Here is a 24,751-nt window from a genome sequence, read left to right on the forward strand (position 1 = left end):
ATGCTTTCAATATTATTAAAGATTACCCGATGAAGATAAATATTGTATTTTTGCAGTAGAACTTCATTAGCTTCTATTTCATAAGATCTTTTTAAGTAGTGCTATCTTTATAAGTTTGTTAGGTTTTAGTTCTTGCAATAGTTGAGAGTCTGAACTTGGAAGTAGAATGTAAAAAATACTATAAAGATTCTTCTAATTAAAATAAAAAGTTTAGCGACTAATGTAAATCGAAAAATTGTGTTTACTAAAAGAATTTTAAAAGAATTATATAATTTTTACCGTGAATTAAACTAAAACACCTTTTCACAAAGCATCATTTAAAACATAGTTGCCATTTGCGAATTTAACTAGGATTTGCAGTGATATGTTAATTAAGCATAGCCGTTATAAATAAGGTTGTTTAATATCAGCATTTCTTAAATTATACATTTTGCCCTCAACTTGCAAACAATAAATACAAGATAATCAAAATTCAAAAAACAACGTAATTACAACCGCTAAATTTTTAACAATCCAGTTTATAATAAGCATACTCTGAGGTACTGAGTAAACAAAAGAATTGAATTAAACAGACAACTATAAACTTTTACGAAAAAATTAACTGACATGCTTCTTAACTTCGCATGTTGGCAACTTCAACCTTTAGACTTCTTTTAAAAAGATATTTGTATATAGCTTATTGTTCATAAAGCCTTGCTTCGTATAAATTTACTTAATTTGAAATTTTTTGACACATAAAATATCTACTTACAAATACAAGCATCATGTTTTTATTAAGTCTTTAATTGTTTTTTTTTTTGAAACGTCTGAAATTAAACAGCAGGCGAAAATAAGTTGGTGCGAACTTACAAGGCAGATTACTGTATTGAAAATATGCAGCATTTTAAAGTAAATAAAGTGATAAATTTTCTTAAACTTAGTAAAATAAAACTAAAGTAACATCAAAATTTTATATTTTTATTTAAGTTAGTGTTTATTTAGACCATATTTTCCCAGATTTTTTAAAAGAAGAAGAAATCATTTTATACCAAGATTTATCAAAAAGTATGAACCTAATATATGGCTTATAAATCTAGTTTACTGTTGATTGATATATATGATAACTTAAAAGACTAAGGCTTTTCTTTTAATCTTCCAGATAAAAATCAGGGACAGTTTAATAAAAATAATTGAATTAATAAATCATAAATAGCTTGCATAGGACTATTATTTTAGAAGAATCGTTTTAATTACAGTATCACAAAAACAATCATTATTTGTAACAAAACTTTAATTTAAAAGAAACTGGTCCAGTCTCGGTTGTATTGTTATTTTATTGAACAAAAAAAAAAAGCTCAAAATACTTAGCCCTAGGACCTGGTGCACGAAGAACCTTTCGGTTATTGAGTCGCAAACCACGGATAAATTTTAACGTTTTGTCCAGGACAGCGTTATATAGCGATTTTATTATATGTTATACTGTTTATATATAACTAAAATTGTTTTTTTTTGAAATATGTAATTTTTGCGTAAGTTTATAATTGTACCCAATTTTTTTTAAGTGTAAATTTATCTGCCGTTATAAAAGTTTTATTAATCATGTAAAGTTATTTTTGATTAAATTCTTATGTTTATTTTTTTGAAAAAAAATTGTTTTATTTAAAAAATATATTTTCGTTGCTCAAGTTGTTTAAATAAGTCTAGCTCGATAATCGAGAGGATTTTTTGTTTATTAGATCATTTGACCAAATTAAGTCAAACTTAAATAAAATCAAGTATAAGTGTTTTTTAACTAGCAATGATAAATTAACTTAAAACTACAGTAATACTCAGGTGCAACTAAATAGTTGTCTACGCACTTATTTTATCTAAACATAAAAAGCTATATTTATACTTAAAACTTTAAACAAATTGTCTAACATAGAAAAATAAAGGTGAAACAAGTCATTACCACATACATATTGTATCTGTTAACTTATTGTTTTTCAAAATTAAATTTGAACATAGATTGCAATTTTGATTTTAGTTCTAATTTATCTTTTATTTTTGATGTACAAGATATTTAACTAATTTGTTTAAACACTTTTTCAGAATTAATTAACAAAAGACGATCTTTAGAGCATTTGAGTAAAAGTTTTATTTGAATAACCTGTAGAATAAAATCTTGATATTTTGTCTTCTATATGGAAACTTTTGGTAGTTTAAATAAAGTGGCTAAAACTGATCAAACGAGCGCAGGTTATAATCTCACAATAAGCTGACAATGCCTGAGACGTTGGGCTGTGAATGATTTAGCTGTTTTAATTTTTTTTAACTTTACCCACAAACGGTTGCTTCAGTACTTTGTATTTAACTCCGCTCGGTTAAGATCACAACAGCGGTTTCTCGCGACTATTCTGCCTGAAGAGTTCTAATTAGGACGAAACCGGTCGTAGAATTGTCTCGTATGCTGCTGTTGTTTATCTTGCAGTAAAGTTCATTGTTTGAATAATTTACTAATTTATAACATTACTAATTTAAATAACTTTGGTTACTAAAATGTTGTTGCCAAGTAAAATGATAATTTTGAATCATTGTAATGCTTGCTGGTTAGAATTAAAAGGTATAACCTTGTTATTGTTTATTGAACGAAAAAAGAAAAGCTTTTAAAAAGTTTGGTCTAAAGACCTGGTGTACAAAAAAACTTTCGAAACTTAACGCAGGAGTTGACAGCCTTTTATGAGGAACGGGTGAGATTTACTGAAAAAAATTTATCGAGTGCTGGATTAAAATTAACAAGTCTCAAAGTAAAGCCTCTTCAAGTTAAATTTTGCACTAAAGTATAAAAGAATGCAGTTAGAACTTTCTTTCCGATGTTTACAGTAGTTTAGAAATACAGAACGTCAGTTTTGAAACCTTAAAAGTTAGTAATGAAAAGTAAACGGTTAGAATTTGTATATAATAGGTTAGTATCATTTATTAAATTGAAAAAAAAACATAATAATAAATATAGAAAATACTTCAAATTTTACTAAGTTTTTACACTATAAAAATAAATTATTCAGCAATAACTATATGAAAAAAATATTTACTTTAAAGTTATTCATTAAATATTTATTAATAAAAAATAGCTTATTGTTTTCCATAATCTACTAGGGATTTTAGTTGTAAAACTTTCCGTAAATCATTGTATAAAATGAGAAGATAAGATAAAAAATTACGAAAAAAAATTAAGCAACAAAATAAATTGTCACTAATATAAGCAAAAATTAATTTATTTAATCTGAAACAAAATGAAGCACTTTATTGTATACTTGAGTATGTAGAGCTGCTCATATTTTATTAGCAACGAAACATAGAAGTCATAAATTTGCTTACAAAAACATTTGTTTTCAAAAAAAAAATATTTTAAAAGTTTATATGCTTTCTTTTTAATGTTCACAAAAATATGATTATTAGTATAAAATGCTTCAGTGTACATATTCAATTTAAAACGCATAAATACTTAAGTACAATTTTGATTTTGTATATGTATTTTTCAGTTTTGTCTAAGAACGAAATCGTATCATTTTTTTTAGGATTTTACTAATAACAAGTAAAAATTTTACTAGTCGACAGCAGATTGTTAGTTTATTTCAGTTATTGTTAAGTTTGTTAGTTTAAAATGAGAAAATAAACAAAATCGACGATCGTTTTATAACAAGGAATCAATAAAACTATGTATAGCTGACAAATTTATAAAAGTTTGTATAACTTTATATGTACTGTAGTTGAAATTTTTATAAAAATTATCATCTAGATTAAATTTGCATTGAATATTAAAATTAGCTCAATAAACTGCATATTTTTTTATATACTACTTTATTCTATAACAGGAATCAGCAAACTGCGGCCCGCAAAGCAATAATATGCGACCCAAGATGTACTTTTCAACTTTAAACATACTTTTTTGAAATATTAAAAAATCTTTTGCGGTAAAAACTTACAATTAGGCTTTTAATTTTATCAACTCGTAATAACTAAATATATATTCAATTTTTGTGTGACTTTGGTTTAAATATGTTTTATTTTGATAAGTACAACAACTATTTTAGAGCAATCTTTTTAATGAAAATTGGCTTTTTACTTATTTAAGGCTGCCGACACTTGTACTATAAAAAACATTTTGCTACTAATTAAGCTTTTTTTTTTCGTTTTCATGTAAAATTAATCAAAATAGTTTTATACCCATAGCAACAAAACAATCAGTAAAGCTTAAGCGCACCTTAGCTATCATATTTGTTTGAAAAAGTACTTGCATACTGTTTTCCATCTAAAATGATAAAATGTTAACAAGAAAGTGGTACTTTTGCTAATAATGAAGCAAAAGTAAATAAACTATTAAAAATGGATTTCGATGATTACAGTGGATACAGTAGCTATTATAATTTTGGAGACGGAACTAAAAAAAGAATAATCGTTGTATCAGTAGCTAGTGTAGTTTTACTTGGTTTGATTCTCGGTATTTTGTTCGGAACTGGAGCTTTAACAGCAGATGGTGATGAGGGTGGAGACGTAAGAGGAAACTTAGAAGGTCTGGTTTTATTATTGTTAAGGTCAATTCATTTTTTTTTTTATAAAAATTAACTCATCTTTGTACATTAAAACTTTAAAACTATTATTTATTTTATAGGTAAATGTGAATTACTGAAAATTGATAAACTGCGGCCACCGCAGTCAGGACAAGTAGTTTTTGATAAAGGTGAAGAAATTGAACTTGACTGCATAAGAGGTTTTTCAATGTTCACTGAAGAATTATTACGAACTTGTGGTGATAACGGAAAATTTTTACCGAGTTTAGAAAATTCTAAGGCCGAATGCAAACCTGGTAAGTGAAATCTAAACAGTTGTTACATTTTTTTTTATTTTCAAGTCTTTTATTAATCTCAAAAGTAGTAGTCCTAAAACTAGCGCTAAAAAACAATTTAAAAAGTATTTTCTAGTAATTTGTAACAAAATTTGTTTAAAGTTTATAAAAATCGACAGGCTTTTTTTTTGTTTTCATACGTATTCAAAACCACAATTAAAGTATACTTTTTCATACAGATTGTCCAGCACCTGATTACAAGAACTACAGACGTCCCAGTGGGGTTTTCAACTTTATAGATGGATACCGCTTGTATCCGGAATGTTTAGGAGGATTTTCTCGGGAAACAACGGTAGATGAGAGACTCTGCACGAATGGAAAATTCGAGCCTAACTTTTCAGAAGCTCCCGTTTTATGTACTCAAGGTTTTTATATTCTTTAAAACATTAGTCTTCAAAAAACAGCCTTTGTAAGTTTCCTGAAATATATTTTCTGGGATTTTTAATATTTAGCAAAGGTAAAGTTAAGTCAACGAACTTTGCTAAAACTTCGATATATAAAATCTATTTTATTGAAGGTATTTAATTAAACTGAATTTAATAAGAGTATAAACAGCTCCTACATTTGCTTTTGCTTTATATATTTAAATCTTATTTTCTGTATTTATTTTTGCCTTAAGTTGTTGTTAAATATTTTGTTCAGCAACACTTTAACAAACTGACACTCATTTGATTTGCTGAAAAATTATTGAAAATAACCTTACCAATTTTAAGTTTTTAATATAAATTTTTGACGTTAAATTAATTTAATTTTTGGAAGTATCGTTTTTAATACTAAATAAGATCTTGTTTACATAAAACTGTTAAACATCACTAGTTTCTAACTTTTTTTACTCATTTCAAAACAACTAATATACTTTAAAAAGAAATAAAGGTTTTTTCTTCAAGTTTTAAGTATATTTTCAAGTTCATAACAAATTACAACCAAAAATACCAAACAAGTTATTTTTAGATTGTCCTTCACCAACTTTCGTTAACTTCTTACCGCCTGATGAACCGTTTTTAGACGGATACAGGTTAGAACTCAAATGTGAAGACGGATACTCGATTGAGAGCAACGAAATATTTAGAACCTGTCGAGACACCAAGTTTGTACCGGGATTCGACCCTGCCGACCCGCGTTCAGTTCCTGCAAGATGCCTTAAAGGTTTTGTAACTTTTCTTGTAGAAAAAAAGTATATTTAAAGAAAAATATAACCGTTTTGTATAGATCTATTTTAATATGACTTTAATTTTATTTTTATATTATTATTATTTTAGTAAGGATCTGTTAGCTTAATAACATATTCAAAACAGCTTGCTCTCGACCAGACTTTGATAATTACGCTGGTCCGGACAGCAGTACGCCTTCAGGGAGCACGGTTAAGCTGAAATGTCAAGATGGCTACGGTCTGAATACTGACAGCCTAGAAAGACTTTGCACCGGTGGAGATTACTTTCCTAATTTCGTAGATTCACCCGCTGCTTGCCTACAAAGTTTTTATGTTTTTTGGTTTAAAAAATTTGTTGTTTGAACAAAAAAGAATGTAAAGACTGGATTATTGTTTAATACTTTTAAGTAGTTTGTATAAAACAACTTGCTATATTCAACATTGTTATTTAAATTGTTACTACGTGAAATCTTTCATGTTAACATGAATCTATTTGGTATTTGAACAACGTCTTAAATAATACTAACTTAAAATTTTTGAATAATTTCTGCATTTGTTTCATTTTAAGCTAATAGTAAAAAATGCAAACAGTTTGTCCAAAACCAACTTTTGCCAATTTTTTGGACAAAAGTGGTAAAAAGAAGCAAGACTTAATTGTAAATGGTAGAATGTCAAAAGAGTACGTAGAAGGTTTCGATCTAACACTAGGTTGCGAAGAAAAGTTCTCTTTGCAGACGAAAGCAGTTGAACGTAAGTGTCAAGGAGGCCAATTTAACCCATTATTTGATAAAGAGCTAGCGGAATGTTACCCAGGTTAGACCGTTTTTAAAAAAACTTTATTTCAGCAAAAATTCACAAAAAAAAAGGACTTTTTTTTAAGTCTTGTTGCTTTTTAAAAGTAAAATCATTCTTGATACATTTTTAAATTTTAAAAGCTTATAAAGTTGAACTTATGGGTTTAAAATTAAAAATCAAAAACTTCAATACTAAGTTTTAAAAAACTTTGGTAAATATAAAATACCGGTAGTAATTTTATAACAACTTGTAATTTATTCATCCATTTAAGTAAAATAAGTTTAAAAAGTGCGAAGTAAAACAGTAAAATAAATAAAAGCACATTATTAGTAAACAAACTAAATTTTTCACTTACATCAAAACAGATTGTGAACAACCAAGCGAATACATACACAAGTATCCGCTTATTGAAGAAAAATTAACTCACGGGTACGAACTAAACCTAAAGTGTCCAAAACCTAAGTGGATTAGAACTAAAATAAACAAAAGAATATGCGAAAATGGAAAATGGGTGCCTGGTTTACATAATCCATCAGCTGTTTGTGTTACATCTGGTATTATCAGTTTTTTTTTAATAAGCTAAAATTATTTTTAAAAAATTATTTCTACAAATTACATATGAATAAAGTTAAAATTCTTCTTTGTCAAGATACTAGTTTGGTATTAATTTAGCTTTTGTATCTATTTTGTCAAGATACTATTTTGGTATCTAAGTTTTTTTTTACCCTATTAAGTTTTGTTATAAAGTTTTACTACTATTTTACATTAGGATAGTTATTGGTTTTCAAATTTTATAACAGTCAGGTTTAATTCAAAAAAATGATTAGTTAAACTTTAAAAGGACTTACTTTAGTTATTTTAGTCGTATAAAAACAACTTATAATAAACTTAACAGTTCTAAAGTTTATCTACAAAGTTTAACTTTATTAAGTTTCTCTTAGTTGAAGTTAAATACAAAAACAATTTTTAATTTTAAAACTTTTAAAACATGCAGACCCCAGGTGCGAAACTGTTAGAACAGCTTGCGAGTGAGTTTGATTTTTTTAATTGTTTGATTTTTGAAAATGTACTTAGAATTCGTACTCTGATTGTCTAAAGACTTTTTTGTATTACGAACAAAGGAAATTGTTACAGGAAAAATTTTCATGAAATATGCTCGTATAAAAACTCATTTGAAATATTTTATACAAGAATTAGTTTGTGTAATGTTGTTTCTAATAACAAACAAAGTTCTCAAAAATTTTTAAAGCTTTCTGAACAAATTTTCATGATTTTGTAAGTGTTTGTTTAAATTATCATGTATTTAGTAATCAAAACACGACTACTTATTCTAATTATATGCGTAACTAAGTTCAATAAAAATTATCTATTAAGAATTTTAACTTTCCTTATTTTGTTAAATCCCATCATAATAAAAAACTTTTTGAACAATGTAAGTTTTTACGCATATCAAAAATTTTATCATGTTTTTCATATTCAACCTTCTTTCGTAAACAGTTTGTGTTATTTTGTAAAAAGGCTTAGATTAGTTAAATCGTTTAATATGCTAATTAAATTTCACTCAAAAAGATGTAGAACTACAACTGGACATGGAAATATAAACATGGGCGGTATTACACTAAAAAAAGACGTAGCGACATTTAGCACAAATGTAGGCAGTTATACTTACTATTTCAATCCGTGCGTAGCGTTCGCTATCAGTGACGGTGCTGGAAAGGTTCATTCGGTAAGGTTTTGTCGTTTTTTATTATATAAAACACTGTTTTTTTTTTGTATCCTTTATTTTTTGATTCCTGTATGAGTTTATGAATGAGCTTGAATGAAAAAAGGTTTTGAGATTGTTTAACAATATGGTCCAGTAATTTTTAGTTGTTAGGGTTACAGTAATTTGCCCTTTGCATTCGTGCTTTAGGAAAAAAAAATCCTTTTTTAATGCATTTAATCAGAATCTCTTCAGTCTGTTATTTTATAACTACTACACATCAGCTCGACTCAGAGTTTGAATTAAAAGCAAAGTTTATGCTTTATTATTTAGCTTTTAGAATATTCGAACTTATATTTTTATTAACCGAAAACAATTATAAAACAAAATTTTAATCATAGTTTAAAAAAAAGTTCCAGTTTACATCTTCAGTTGACGCGGAAACTTTACCTTAAAAAAATATAAAGGTTAAATAGTGAACTTTTAAAAGCAATTTTTGTATTTTGTAGTAAAGTTTGTTAAAATACAGCCTAAAAGGTTTACTTTATGGTGTAATTAACTTTTTTGTACTAAGAAGCTCGCAGTCATAGTTTATAAAATGAAATACAATACAGAATATAATTAACTAGTTATTAAAAAGCGTCTTGATTTTATAAAAATTATTAATGTTATAATAACTTTAATTTAAAGTTGTCTGTTATGCCATAAAAATAATAAAAACGTATAATTCTAAGCTTATTAGATAAAAATAAAACTTTGTTTTATTTCTTATCTAAATAAAACAGTCACTGTATGTTGCTAAAATAAGTACAACTACTCCACTAAACTACTTAATTTAGTTGTACTTTAGACAATTTAAATATATATTATTGAAAGTTTTTAAACCTCTGACATCCGACAAACTTAGTCAGTATAAATATATAAGTAGTAAAGTATAACAACTAAAATTTGAAAAAGTGCTGCTCCATTTTAAATTTGTAAGCTGTAGATAATTTCACATTTACTTTTGTACAACGTTGTTAATTAACATTTTAATAATTGAATACTTAAAACATAAAAGAACTCTGAAAAAACATTTTTAAGTTTTATTAACCATTATCTTCCTTTAATTAAACTTATAATTAGCTCCGAAGTACGGTAGTTTCAATATTAATAGGCGTTTATCAGGACTTTAGTTTTTAATTTTTGTACTGTGACTTTTTTATTCTAACACTAGAGTTTAAGAATACCTATTTTGTTTTATTATTGAATTTTTATAATAAGTTTATCAGCTAAACATAGAAAACATTGTAAAACACATATTTTTATAAAATTCCAGAGTTTTTTTTCACTTATAAACTAACACCCAGCCAAGTCAAAAAACTTTACCAGTAAAACTTATTTTTATGTCGTTATAATGTGGGATAGATCTATTTACAAAACTTCGCATGTCTGTAAAAACTTTCTCAAAAAATTTCGGCCCGTAACTTTTAAAATCTACCGAGCCTTTAAATACCTATTTTAATTTTCAATATTTTCTTTTTCAAAAAACAAATTACATATTTTTTTTACATTTGAGTTTAAACCTGAAAATTTATTAAATACAAAAACTTTGATGTTAGATTGTGAGGAGGACAAAAACAGGTGCAGATGCTGGAAAAGAAAAAGGTCTTGGGAGTCTGCGAAAAAGTGCGTTTGGCTGGAACAGAGACAGAGAAATGTTTGAAGCTGTGTACATAAGTCATGACGAACAAGCGTAAGTTGTTTTTCTTATTTGTCCTGAACAAGAAGTTGAAAGATATCCAACAGTTGTGCAACTCGATAACCGAAAGGCTCTTCGTGCACCAGGTCCTTGGACTAAGTACTTTAGCGCTTTTTTTGTCGTTCAATGAACAATGAATTATTCTATATATTTTAACTAGTGATCTACCGGATACAGTATTTCTTGCTAGAATCCGAATCTCGATTCGATATCCAGATTCAATTAATGAGAATGGTTCTAGTACCTTTTAGTAAAAATAAAACATCTATAACTTTATAAATACTACGCTGAATGTATATCAAAAAATTTCCTAGAAAGCTACAAGCTTTAAGCCAATAATCAAAAACTAACAAGTCTACAGTATTAGATATTTTTATAAGTAGTAGTTTACATATTTAGAAAAGGATTTAAAAGTTATGACACACATAGATTGTAGGCTACTAATATGATGTCACAACTAAATACTAAATTATTTAACTACTCTCTTATAAATACTAGTTTCTAGTTTAGTGTATTTTATATAAAGTAGACAGTACGGTGTGAGCAATGTATCTATTATAAAAAAGAACCTAAAAACACCATTGTAAAAACTCTACTTCAAAAGTATAACATACTTTTACGGATCAAATAAATAAAAACCAGAACTTAACAACAATTTAAGTTAAAGTGAAAAATGATTCAAAACTTTAACAAATGTGAGAAGCAAAAAACTTCAAGAGCTTTAAAATAATTAGATATTTGTTAAATAATAACTCTGACAATTACATCATAAACATATAATTTAAACAAAACACAATTCTACAAATATTTCTAAATATAACTCCAAGCAAGATCTTGGTAACCAACTCTACACCCTAATAATACCAGTTTCTCTCTTTTTCTAATCACTTACGTCAGTATTTTCACGCCTCATTTCGATTGGCTCATTTTGTTACACTCAACATTTAAACAATTTACTTTGAACATTCAAACAAAGGAATAGCATATGAGAGATATATTTCATTATAAGCTTTTATATTATTGTTTATTGAACGACAAAAAACGCTCAAAAAGTTTGGTCCAAGGACCTGGTGCACGAAAAAACATTTCGGTTATACACCAGAACAGTCTAACGTCATGTCCAGGACAATTATAAATATTTAGTTGTTGTTATTTAAGTTTATACTGATCTTTTAGAATACATTTAATAAAAACTAGCTTTATTATAATTTAAAAACAGCAATAGCTTTTAAAGTGAATGATATAGTTTTAAAATTAGATTAACTGTTACAAAAAAGCAGTTTTTCTATATTAATTCAAATTCAATGTTAATAAACAGGGCTGCAAATATGGTTTTGATCTGCAACGATAAAGTTACTGATCACACATTCAGTTTCATAAGAAAGGAAGCGGGAACAGGATCCGGACCCAGTGAAGTTTGGGTTGGTTATAATTTAAAAAAATATTTATGCAAATGTGTTATATGCAAATTATGCAAATGTGTTAAATCTATATATTTGGTTTTAATAAATAAATACTTGTCGTGAAATCTACTAACTCAATTTCAAGTCGCATACAATCTGATAAAATATTCTTGCAAGATTTTTTGTCGTTTTGGATAACATCTGACTGTATAACATACAATAAGTGAATTATTACTGTTTAATCTACTTAAAATATTCTTTTCAAATCAGTATTTTTTTTGTTTTATTAGATAACAATATTGTTATAAAATTTGAAGTCGTTCAAAAGTGTCTTCAAATTATTAAATTTTCTTTAAAAAGCATAGTTGTGTATTTTAATATTCTACAGCAACATGTGGTCTTTTCTTTGGTGCTTTAAATATAAGAGAAAAACATTTTTTGTATATATAATTAAAGGTAACTTAACTTAAAGTCTAGTTAACATAGTTTTCGTTAAAAAAAAATCTAGGTAGGCTACTTAATCATTTAGTTGCACTATAATAACTTTTCATAACTTTTTGTTCAACTTCTTTCTACAACATTTATTATTAAAGATTAGTAGTGAAACTATAAAACAAGTATAATTAGTACTTTTGTTATTTTGTAAGCACAAGGGCTTGTGCGTTAGAGTTAAAATAGAATAGAAGTGGGTATTGTCGTTTGTTTTGATTCTGCATATTGTTAGTAAAAAGTAATCATCCTGGATCATTAAACGTGAAGAGTTTAGGGGTTGAGAAAAAATGTTTTATCTACAATTGTTAAAAGTACTAAGTATAAGAAGCCGTTCATGAAAGCTACAAAAGTAAAATTTTACTAAAATATAGATTCAATACAAAACATGTTTAATTAAACACAAACGAAATAGCTAACAAAAAAATTTTTTTACCAACAGTAGTTGAATACTTTAGAACTTGTACAGCAAAATCCGCCTAGAACTCAAACAGAATGACTGAAAAAATGACTTTAGAATAGTTAACGTCTTTCTGTTTTTTATATATCTCAGGATTTTTTTTCTTTGAAACAAACTTATTTATTTTTACAAGTTTATTACCTAAAGTTAAAAGAATGTTTTTTATCACAAACAAAATTCGGTTTTTTATTTTATATTCTTAACAGAATGACAAATTATGATACAATTTAACTATATTACTAAAATACCATCATCGTATAATTCAGCGATTCTTAAACTGTGGTAAATTACCTTGCTTTAAAGGCTAATTTTTCTTTATTACAAGTTATGTAAATCAATGTTTTTAATTGTTATTTTAGTTTATAAGGTAATATTAAACTGTAACTTATTTTTAAATTAAATAAACTCTTTAAACTTTAGTATTTTTTAGATTTAATAAGCTTAAAGTTTAAAAAATCTATTATTTCTCCTTAAATTAAATACTTTTTTGTATATTGGGGGTAAATTTGGTAATAACCTTTCAAAAAGGGATAAAAAATGAAAAAAGATTAAGAACCGCTAGTATAAATCATTATCGTTTACAAAAATTTAAAAAAACCTATAAATCATGACTGAACAAAAACTATTCTTAGATTTTTGAATTCGAAGGACCGTGTCTGTGTACAGGAAGATGTTAAACATGCGATTTTTCAATACAACTCTATGAGGACAAAAATTGAATCAATAAAAAAATACCAACGACTAATTTCTTATCTAAATTACTATAAACAATGTGTAAAGAGTTACTGAAGAGCGTCTTATAAGATTTAGCTACATAAAATTGGATTAAAGACTATGTTTGAAGAAATAATCTTACTCTTAAACTAAACAGCTTTTTATATAAACATATGCTTATAGGAGTATTTTAAATGTACGTAACCGTTTAATAAATACATGTATCATTAAATTCAGTAGTTAACGAAAAAAGTACGATTTTGTTTGAAGACAATAATCTTAAAAAGATTTTCGATGGTATTATTAAGTTTCTTCATTCTTTTGTAACTGACCAATAGTCTAAAAATAGCATAGCAGGTTAGCTTAAACGTAATATGTTGATTAACAACATTACAGTTTAAATTAATCCACCCGAAAAAAATATTACTAAAACATTTGAAAAAATGAATGAAACTTTTTATGAACTTGTATGTCTTGTAGACTAGTAAAATTGTCACTTTAACCGAAAAATTATTTTTTTTTAAATTAAGAAGTTTCGATCGGTGGGCAACTTTTCTAATTGGTGGGAACTTATCAAAATTAGTCAAAGTTGGCCATGTGATTTTGTAAATTTTTACGAAGGAAAAATTTACATCTTAAAAGCAAAAAACAATAGTTTAAAAAGTATTGCTGTGCAATTAACATAAATAAAGAGCTCGTTTAAAAAATTTTGTGTCAAAAATCTAAACTTATTGGATTCGACTTGTTTTTTTTTTCCAGGTGTTAAGTACAACGCGAGCCGATTTCTCTTGTTCCCGCCCGCAGGCCGTTAAGACGTCAGTTTAAAAAATTCTAGTTTTATATAATAAATAAAATCAATCATTTTTATTGAACAACAATCCTAAAAGGTAGTAAAAATTGGATTAACCAAAATTTACTTATTCACTAGTACTACAGTTTTTTTTTTGCTATGCAAAAACTATATGCTTGTTCCTTTTACTTACTTTAATTTCCGGTAGAAATTTATTTTTATTGTATTTCATCATATCAATTTTAAACAATAATATTTTATAAACTATACAGTTTATTTTTTTACAGAACTTAAAGTTTAGTTTATTAAGTTGACACCAGCTAATTTCAGCTTAAAAAATTTTTAATTATGTAGTGATTTGAAAGTTTTAAGTTATAAAACAATTGAACTGAAAAAATTATAACTGAGTTGAAACCTTAAAAACTATAACTTTCAAAGGAATACAATGATTAATGTGTTTAAAATTAAAGTTATTGATCGAGATAAATGTTTAAAGAGAGTCACTCAAAGCTGGAACTGCTTTGAAAAGATCTTCAACAAGACCAAAATCTGAAACTTGGAAAATTGGAGCTTCAGCGTCTTTGTTTATTGCCACAATGGTTTTGCTATCCTTCATACCAGCCAAATGCTGAATGGCTCCAGAGATTCCAACAGCAATGTAAAGTTCGGGCGCCACAATTTTTCCTGTCTGTCCAACCTGCATGTCATTTGGGACAAATCCAGCATCGACAGCTGCCCTTGAAGCTCCAACGGCCGCGTTCATTTTATCTGCAAGCTTGTACAAGAGCTGGAAGTTCTCCCCATTCTTCATTCCTCTGCCTCCAGACACGACAACTCTTGCAGCGGTCAGCTCTGGACGGTCGCTCTCTGTGAGTTGCTGACCTACCCACTTGCTGAGCTCGCTCACTTGCTCCTCGGTCATCAGAGACTCGACCTGCCCAGCGCCCCCAGTTACTTCGGCCGCTTCAAAGGAAGTTCCTCTGGTGGTGAAAACTTTTACACCGTCTCCAGTGCTCTTCACCGTTTGAAGAGCGTTTCCGGCATAGATAGTTCTTACAAACGTGTCTTCCGATTTCACTTCAATTATGTCTGAGATGGGTTCCACGTCGAGCTTTGCTGCAACTCTGGGCAAAAGATTTTTTCCAAAAGCACTGGCTCCAGCAACAATGTGGCTGTAAGCCATTTTGTTTTGAAGTGATGAGACGAGAGGAGCCATTGTCTCCGGCATGACACCTCCGTAGCTTTCATGGTCAGCCAATAAAACTTTAGTTACACCAGCCACATTGCTGAGCTCCTCTGCAACTTTAGCACAGCCTGAACCAACGACTAGACCTGTCACTTCACCATTTAGCTTTGCAGCTGCAGTTACTGCGTTAAGTGTTATTGGGTTCAAAGCTTGCCCGTCATGCTCAGCAATAAGCAGTGTGCTTGCATTTCTGATGGCAGTGTTTGTGAACAACCTAGATGTTAGGGAGGAAGTACTTATTCTTGATAACATTTTTGTTTAAAAGTTTTGTCTGAAACAATCAGGTTTTTATTAGTTACTTCCAAAAAACCTAAGCAACTAATCTTTTTTATTTGCAAAATAAAAAAAACACCATACTTACAGGATTGTCAAAGATTTTTTGTAAATTTGTTCAAGGTTTTCTGAATTTCTTCCGGGTTTTTTAAAGTACACGTTTTTGGGTCTATTTCTAATTTAAAGTTAAGTTTAAGGATAAGAACTGTATTTAGTTGTATAATAACATTGAAAAGATACTGTACAGCTACTTTAAAGGTGTTTTTAAATAAAACAAAAAAAAATAATCTATATCAGGGTTACTCAATGTGCCCTGTGTGCCAAGTGGCCCCCTTGGGGGCCATGATAGTAAAGGAGTCACCGGGGGGCCATGAGGTCATATATTGAAACTTACACTAGATATTCTGGAATTATTGATGAAAAGCAAAAAAAAGGTCTTAGGTGTTTTTTATGGTATTTGTAAAACTTACACTTGATATTCTGGAGTTGCTGATGAAGAGCAAAAAAAAGGTCTAAGTGTTTTTATGGTAGATTTGAAACTTACACTAGATACTCTGGAACTGCAGATAAAGAAAAAAAAAAGTTATTAGGTGTTTTTAAGGTAGTTTTGAAATATATTTTGGAGTTGCTGATGAAAAGCCAAAAAAAAATGTCTTAGGTGTTTTATATGGTAGTTTTTGAGTAAAATGTTTTTGCTTAAGTGGGCCATAACTTTTTTAATTTCTTTAAAGGGGGCAATTTGAAAAAAAGTTTGAGTAACCCTGATCTATATGAATGATAGATTTTCTTGTCAAATCAAAATTTTACTACTTAACGTGTAAATATTTTTTTAATTCCAGGTTTTTAGTGATTTTATTTCTCAAATTCCAGGTTTTTCTAGGATTCCAGGTTTTGTGGCAATCCTGAAATAAGTTTTTAATGTCAGGGGGTTGGCAACTTTTTACTTGGTCCATATTTACTAGAAAAAGGTTTTTGTGGTAAATACTTGTTTAAATTAACTCCTCAGGAAATCCATAATTGTACCAAAAAATTAAAACAAATCTTATAAAGTAAAACTCTAATGATGTAATCACTTAATAAGCACTATCTTGTGATAAAAATTAAGATCTTGTTGGATTTGATTAAGAGCATATTTTTATATTACTTGCACAAGTTTTTTTAACGGTAAAAAAAAAACACAGTATATATGAAATTTCTATTTGCAGGTAGTATGTTACTTAATTGACTATGAACTAAGAAGGATAATTACAGGACCAAAACTTTTTTTGGCCATATTTAAACAAGACTTAAATATTTCTTTATAACTGTCAAAACCTGATATCATTTAACTTTAAATTAAAATGAAAATTCTGAAAATTATATACTACCAAATTTTCATAATGAACAGTTTGTACATAAAGAGAACTATAGGTTTCACTAAAAACATGTTCTGCTTATCTTTCTTTCAATCAATTTACAATCTTTGGAAAAAGACCCAATTCAGGGTTATCAATATATTTCAAAAAAATTATAGGGAAACCCATAAAATATAGCAAATTTATAGTGAAATTATCAAAAAAGCAATGAATTTTAAACGTTAAGAACATACTAACTGCAAATTTTTTTCACCAGGTTTTTTCAAAAGTAGGATTTCTTAGCTATCTTAAGTACAAAAATAAACTTAAATCAGGTTTGCCATTCACTAAGGATAACTAAATGTATTTGGAAATTTTCGAAAATTCAAGGATGACTTAGGATATTATGTTTTTTATATAAAAGCTCAGCATAATGATTTTCTAATTCTAAGACAGATCTTTCCAATATTTTAAATGAGATCTATTTTATTTAGTTTCAATAATTTGTTACTTTGTAGTAATTCTTGAAGAATTAGATTTTTAATAAATTTTGAAAAGTAAAAACTATTTTTTGATAAGGATTTGAAAAAACTCATGGTGACTCACAACAGTTCAAGGTCACTTAGAACAGTTCTTTTGACTCAAAGGTTATTCTTTCTCTAAAACTACTGAAAAGAAACTGTATTGCCATTTTGTTTTTAACTTGCAATGTGTATTATATATTTCCTGGACATGACTCAATAACCAAAAGTTTTTTTGTACACCAGGTCCTTGGACCAAATTTTTGAGCGCTTTTTTTTGTTCAATAAACAATACATATTAAAACGAAGAAATCTCGTTATAAATGTATTTTAAAACCATATCACTGATATAAGTTAGATGTTTATTAATATCTAGCTAAAAGTTAAAGTTTTTTTCAAAACTTCTGTTTAGTTTTTACAAAAAAAAACTCAGTAGACGCTTTTTCTACAAATATATTTGTTTATAAGTTATTTGTAAAATAAAAGCAATAGTTTATCAATGACATCAGTTTATAACAATATATACACATATAATATTTATAACAATAAACAAGGACTAAAACTAGCAAGAATAAATTAATAAAATTATTATTTTGTTACAATTTAATGAAATTTAAACAAATGTTTTTTTGGTTGCTACTTATAAAAGGGTTTATACTCTTTGGAGAAAAATATAAGTGACCATAAACTATCTTGAGTTAGCCGGAGTTTGAGTACTAATTGATAAAAAAAAATACTAATCTATAAAAACTGGACACATTGATCAAGATTCAAAAAATAAAAAATAAAAAACACAATAACAATAAACATATTTTAAGAAGGTTGCCACTCGTTGAGCCACAAAAACTGTGTTAATTGACCAAAAACTGCCCTGAGTTATCTTGAGATTTTTTCAAATATTTTTCATAAAATTTTGCCTCTGGCACAAACTAATTACACCTTATGTTCAGTTTTCTTCTAACAATTAAAAGGAAGGTTATATGTGTATGATTCTGCTTTAGATGTTTTATAAACTTATGAGAAATACTGTTTTTGAAGATTCAAGTTTATAAGCTTAAAACAGTTGAGATTAAAAAATAAAAATAGTGGATAATTTTATGTAACCATGTTACTTAGCTTTATATATAATACTAAGTAGATTGAACTTTTTTGATATTTTAATTGAATAACTTTAATCTTAGCACATAAAGTACTCACTTGAATACATAGTTATAAACTTCAATTTTAACTACTTCAATTTTAATTAAACAGTTTAATATACGCTCCAACCATGGTAAATATTTAATTTAAGATTTAAAATAAATGCTACAATTATTTTTAAGAATAGTGAAAAACTAGCCGCAAGGCTAAATAGTTTTAGATTAACCATTTCAAAATCAATAAAAATCATGTTGTTGAACAAAATTGGTTATATAAATAACAAACTTTTGAAACTGGGTCTTTTAAACCTCATTCTAAATCTAGAATAAAAAAAAATCTTATAACTTTTCTAAAAATCTATATAAAAAAACTGTCTTGGGTCATCATGAGTTAAAAAAAAGTTAAAATACCCTGAGGTATTCTGAGATTTTCTTTAATTTCAAAACATCTTGAGTTATCCTGAGTACCTTAGTGAGTGGCAACCCTGTTAAAATAAATAACATAGTTTTAAATACTATTGTAAAAACACAAAAACTAGCTGAGTTTTGGAAAAAACTAAAAAGAAGCCTAAATTGAAAATTAACTGAAAAATTTTTATACTACACTGAGTTTTTTTTTTTTTTTTAATTAAGTAAGCCTAAATTGCTCGAGTGTGCAGTAACTCTGTTATTAATATAATACATCAGCAGCTTTAAAGGTTGGTAACAAACTTTAATTGATGATATATATAACACTAAAATTTATAATTTAAAAAAAAGTGTTAAAAATATAGGTTCAATCGTTTGCTTACAAAAGATCCTAGTGAAATAACTTCACTGGAATATAAATAAAAACAAATTAAACAATATTCTTCCTTTATTGTACCAACATATGTTTCTGTGTGTTAACGAATCAACACACTTCAACTGGGTTCTGTAAAAAAATAATTACTGTAATGAAAGAATAGAAGCATAGAATATACACCTACTTTAATCTATGCTTCTATTCTATTGAAACACACAGAAACATATGTTGGTACAATAAAGGAAGATCACTGTACAATTTGTTTTAAGTATAAAAATATATATTTTTTGTAAAAGCATAAAGTTTAGACAAAGTAATACTTCATTTTTTAACTTTATTAACATTTTATAACAAAAAGTGTAGTTGCTAACATATAGGTGTTGATTTATTAGATTAGTTTTTAAGTACTAACCCTAAGTTAAAAAAAAAACAAATATTGTAAGATTCTCTGCCATATTTCAGTTTTTTTATTTTTAATTTAAATTTTTCTCCACTTCTCTTAAAATTTTAATAATTGTTTTAGCTTAAAATTTTTAATTCTAATACTTTTTAAATTTAAAAATCTTATGGCTGACCTGCACAAAATAGTAATATAACATAGTGTCATTTTTGATATAATATTAAACTTTTAATCAAATTACAACATTTTTATCTAATAAATTCATTCTTATAATAACTACTCAACACAAAACTGGTAGTTGACATTCTTAATTTGTATAAAAAATTCAATATTAACTAGGATAATATTGCACAAATATTTAACTGAAACTGTATTCATATTAATTAAATTTAGGCTCTAACTAAATTACTACTCAAGAATGTGCTTTTTAAAAGCAACTCAAATGTTTGATTGAAGACTATGACAAATATACTGCAGATGCCAACAAACAGTCTGATTTAGAAGCAATGAAAGAATTATTAGCAAGAGGAATAGCTGCTAAGGACAACGCAAATAAACTTGAAAATAAAATTAAAACAATTGATTTAGAAATTGCATACTTAAAAAAACAGTATTAAGATTTTTTTATTAGGTAATGTGAAATTGTTTAAAAATCAAAATTATGTTTTCAGTTATTTAAAATAGATTGTGTATGAACATCTAAAAGACATTAAAAAAAAATTAATTTTAGATTATTTTGTATCAGTTGTTAGGTATTAAGTTGTACTTTGATATGAGATATTTCTTTAGCTATTTCTTTAAACTTTTTTTTTGCAGGTTTTTTTTACAATAATGTTAAGCTTTTAAGTTTTATTGACTGCATTCAGAACAGTTGCTAGGAAAGACATACAAGTCATAATGAAGTTATTATTTATGCATTTAAGTGAGTTCTTCATGTGAAATTATTATTATAGTATAATTAAATTTTGTCAATTAAAATGTCAAACAAATTAAACTTTCTTTTATGTAGAAAGTTAACTAACAAGTTTACACAAAGTTGTGCAAAAATTTAGTTTTTAATTTTTATTGGTTTAAACCTTTTAAGATCAAGTTTTTTAAAACAGTTTTTTTCATAAATTTAATGCAGAAGCATACACATACAACCTTCCTTTTATTATTAAAGAAGAAAAATGAGAATGAGGTATTAATAATTTGTGTTAGAAGAGAAAAAAAAAAATTTAAGATTTGAAAAATACTCATGGAAATTTTTGGTCGCTCAGGGAAGATTTTTTGGCTCAAAGAGTGGCAACCCTGTTTTAACAAAATAAATACATCTATAAGGTACTCACTTTAATAGTACGCATCCATGTAAGGTATGCATCCAAATAAGGTAGTATGCACTAAATTTTAATAACACATTTGTTGATTATATTTATGAATAATAAGGATAATAATAAATTCAAAATAATGAATACACTTATCCTTTTATTTATAAGTGTTTTTGTGAATTTTATCAAACAATAGTTAAAAAAGACATTGAATACCATTTAATTTCAGCTTGATGTTGGTGCAACATCATCCTAGGTAATTACCAAAAAAATACTTAAGCTTAAAAATGGTAAGCACCCTTTTTTAACCATTACTGTCTATATTGACAATTGAAACCATAGTCTACTATGGGCTCCACACCGTCTCCTCCCCTAGAATTTTATTTCTATGATCATTTACATTTTTTTGTAGCCCTTTCCACAAGAGCAACCACTAAAAATGCAAAATATATTGTTTATTGAAAGACAAAAAAGTACGCTCAAAAGGTTTGGTCCAAGGACCTGGTGTACAAAAAACCTTTTGGTTATCGAGTCATACACAACAACAACAGTAAGTCATGCCCAGGACCAAAAAATAGCTCAAAATTAAATAATAGAAAGAATTGGTAATGTTACTACACATAAAATACTTAGTATAATCAAAATACTGTAAGAGCACCATGTGTAAGAGCATAATACTGTAAACAACAAGAGTTAAATGATTTCCATAAAAAAACTTTTATACTATTAGTTTCATAATATAAGTAAATAATTACTTCTATTCATACTGGGAAACAAAATTTGCAGCTAACCAAAATCATCAACACCAAATTAACAATGCTTTAAAAAACACAATCATTCCTTATGAAAACTACTTACATAAATGCAAATATTGCCAACAAAACTGAAATGGTGAAAATTGTGCTTGTTTGAGGGAAAGTACAAAAGCTTGACCTATCATAACTTAATAAAAACTATACCTTTACAGCCTTTTGATTTGGTATCTTAGATGTTAATCATGTTTTTCTAAACATGTAAAGTAATTTAATCCAAGATACAGTTATGTAAAATAAAGTATGGTGTATACTGTATAGTACAGTAGTTAAGATTTTATTTGTTTAATCTTATGTATTGAAAATGCTTTTTCGTTAATTTTTACTAATTTTAACACTGTAGTTGTTAAGTAATAGTTCATAACAGTAAATAAAACTTTATATATTTTATCAATCATTTGTCATATCTTATTAATTTTCTAGATTTATAACGAGTTGTGAGAGAATGCATAATATACTTATTTATGCTTTATAAGCATTAAGTATTAAATGAAATAGTAACATTTAGATTTATTTATTTTAAAATGTTATATATAGCTTTACATAAAAAATAATAACAAGTTTTTTAAACGTATATACATCCAGCAAGTAAGCTAAAGTTTCGCAAATATTCAAAATCAGATATTCGCATTTTTAAACAGATATTTGCCATAAACAACTAAGTTTCACAAAAAATTAATGGAGCTTACAATTCTTATTCAATTAAGACAATAAAAATCTTAAACGATTCGTCTTGATTTGTAGATATTACATTGTTGATTTTTATTGAATATAATCATGAAAAAATCTTTTTTGACCTCAAAGTTCAACTATTTTTACGAAACTTAGTTGTTTTATATAGAAAAAGCAAGAAAAAAAAAAGTTGAACTTTGAGGTCAAAAAAAATTTTTTTTTTTTATTTTATGTAATCAAAACCAAAAATGTAATATCTACAAAGCAAGATGAATCGTTTAAGATGTTTTTTGTCTAAATTGAATAAGAATTGTAAGCTCAATTAATTTTTTACGAAACTTAGTTGTTTTATATAGAAAAAGCAAGAAAAATATTAGTTGAACTTTTAGGCGAAAAAAAAAAAAAGTTAATGATTTTGTTCAATCTAAACCAAAAATAAAATATATACAAATCAAGACCGTTTAAGAAGTTTTTTGTCTAAGTTTAATAAGAATTGTAAGCTCCATTAATTTTTTACGAAACTTAGTTGTTTTATATTGAATAAACAAGATAAATATTATTTGAACTTTGAGGTCACAAAATATATATTTTTTGATGATTTTTACCAATCTAAACCAAAAATGTAATATCTACAAAGCAAGACAAATCGTTTAAGATGTTTTTTGTCTAAGTTTAATAAGAATTGTAAACTCCATTATTTTTTTACGAAACTTAGTTGTTTTATATTGAATAAACAAGAAAAAAAATAGTTGAACTTTGAGGTCAAAAAAAAATTGTTTTTTGATAATATTATTCGATCTAAATTAAAAATGTAATATTTATTAAGCAAGATGAATTGTTTAAGATGTTTCTTGTCTAAGTTTAATAAGAATTGTAAGCTCCATTAATTTTTTACGAAACTTAGTTGTTTTATATTGAATAAACAAGATAAATATTATTTGAACTTTGAGGTCACAAAATATATATTTTTTGATGATATTATTCGATCTAAATCAAAAATGTAATATCTATTAAGCAAGCTGAATTGTTTAAGACATTTCTTGTCTAAGTTTAACAAGAATTGTAAGTTCCATTAATTTTTTACGAAACTTAGTTGTTTTATATAGAAAAAGCAAGAAAAATATTAGTTGAACTTTGAGGCCAAAAAAAAAAAATATACAAATCAAGACGAATCGTTTAAGATGTTTTTGTCTATTTTGAATAAGAATTGTAAGTTTTATTGATTTTTTACGAAAACTAGTTTATAGCGAATATCTGATTTTGAATATCTGCGAAACTTCAGCCTCCCGATACATCCAATTATTTTTTGGATGTATTTACAACAAAAATATAAAGTAAACTATTAGGGTTCTTAGTTAAAAAAATATAAAAAAATTTTAAAACGCTAGATAATTTAAAGATAAATAATATAAATGAGCCATTAGTTGTAAATTGCAGGTTTATTTAACAAAACGAACAAAGAAACGAAAATGCTCAAAAAAATTTTAGGCTAAGAACCTGGGTCATGGATGTACAAAAAGGGACTAGCTAGCACTTTTTCGGATTTAAATAAAATATATTAAGTTTAGTATTCGTAAGACCAAGAAAATTTTTTTTTATGGTGTTTACAATAACAACAGCAAATTTTATGTTTATCGTATACTGATTTGATTATTATTAATGTACGAGCAGTGCTGTTTGTTTTCAAGAAATTATATTTTTCTAAATTCATGCGTATATTAATGCTTAAAAACAGTATAAAACACTGCTGTTATAAGAAGATAAAAATTTTAAAACTTTTTATTCTACTTTATACTCTGTCTACCTAAAAATTTAAAATTAGGTTATTTTTTGATAAAAAAGAAACTCACTTAAACTTTAAATGATTTTGTATATACTTTAAAATTATTTTAGACAACATTTTTGATTGCTTTTTTTCAGTATTTTATAATTTTTTAGAAAATTTTGTTAATTTCAACATATTTTTAAAACAACATACAGCAATATATGTTAATTTTACTAGGACTCATAGCTAATTTCGCTGAATGAAATAATGAATATATTTAAAAAATTTAAATTTTTTGTTAGGGATATTATGAAAATAGTAGAAACTACTATATATTACTTTTATCTTATAAGTATAACAACAGTTCCTGCTATTTAATATATTAAATAG

The 24,751-nt window shown here is 26.6% G+C and overlaps 2 protein-coding genes across 2 annotated transcripts; one reads left to right on the forward strand and one right to left on the reverse strand.

Annotated features, from left to right (window-relative positions):
- Positions 1–4,344: 4,344 nt before the first annotated feature.
- Positions 4,345–10,250, forward strand: LOC145828660 (complement factor H-like). Its single transcript, XM_082936415.1, has 8 exons — positions 4,345–4,531; positions 4,631–4,825; positions 5,044–5,229; positions 5,816–6,010; positions 6,160–6,339; positions 6,606–6,827; positions 7,175–7,347; positions 10,113–10,250. The coding sequence occupies exons 1-8, from the start codon at positions 4,345–4,347 to the stop codon at positions 10,248–10,250; spliced, it is 1,476 nt and encodes a 491-aa protein (XP_082792541.1).
- Positions 10,251–14,432: 4,182 nt separating this feature from the next.
- Positions 14,433–15,621, reverse strand: LOC145830034 (electron transfer flavoprotein subunit alpha, mitochondrial-like). Its single transcript, XM_082937930.1, has one exon. It carries the CDS (start codon positions 15,604–15,606, stop codon positions 14,599–14,601), a length of 1,008 nt encoding a protein of 335 aa, XP_082794056.1. The 5' UTR covers positions 15,607–15,621; the 3' UTR covers positions 14,433–14,598.
- Between the last annotated feature and the right edge of the window lie 9,130 nt (positions 15,622–24,751).

The sequence above is a fragment of the Thalia democratica genome, chromosome 2 (assembly GCF_965202585.1).
Source record: "Thalia democratica chromosome 2, ktThaDemo2.hap1.1, whole genome shotgun sequence".
NCBI lineage: Eukaryota > Metazoa > Chordata > Thaliacea > Salpida > Salpidae > Thalia > Thalia democratica.

Coding starts and splice junctions, on each gene's coding strand:
- LOC145828660 (XM_082936415.1), top strand. CDS start 4,345: ATGGATTTCGATGATTACAGTGGATACAGTAGCTATTATAATTTTGGA. Junction 4,532..4,630: donor CGTAAGAGGAAACTTAGAAG/GTCTGGTTTTAT, acceptor TTTATTTTATAG/GTAAATGTGAATTACTGAAA. Junction 5,230..5,815: donor TCCCGTTTTATGTACTCAAG/GTTTTTATATTC, acceptor AGTTATTTTTAG/ATTGTCCTTCACCAACTTTC.
- LOC145830034 (XM_082937930.1), bottom strand. CDS start 15,606: ATGTTATCAAGAATAAGTACTTCCTCCCTAACATCTAGGTTGTTCACA.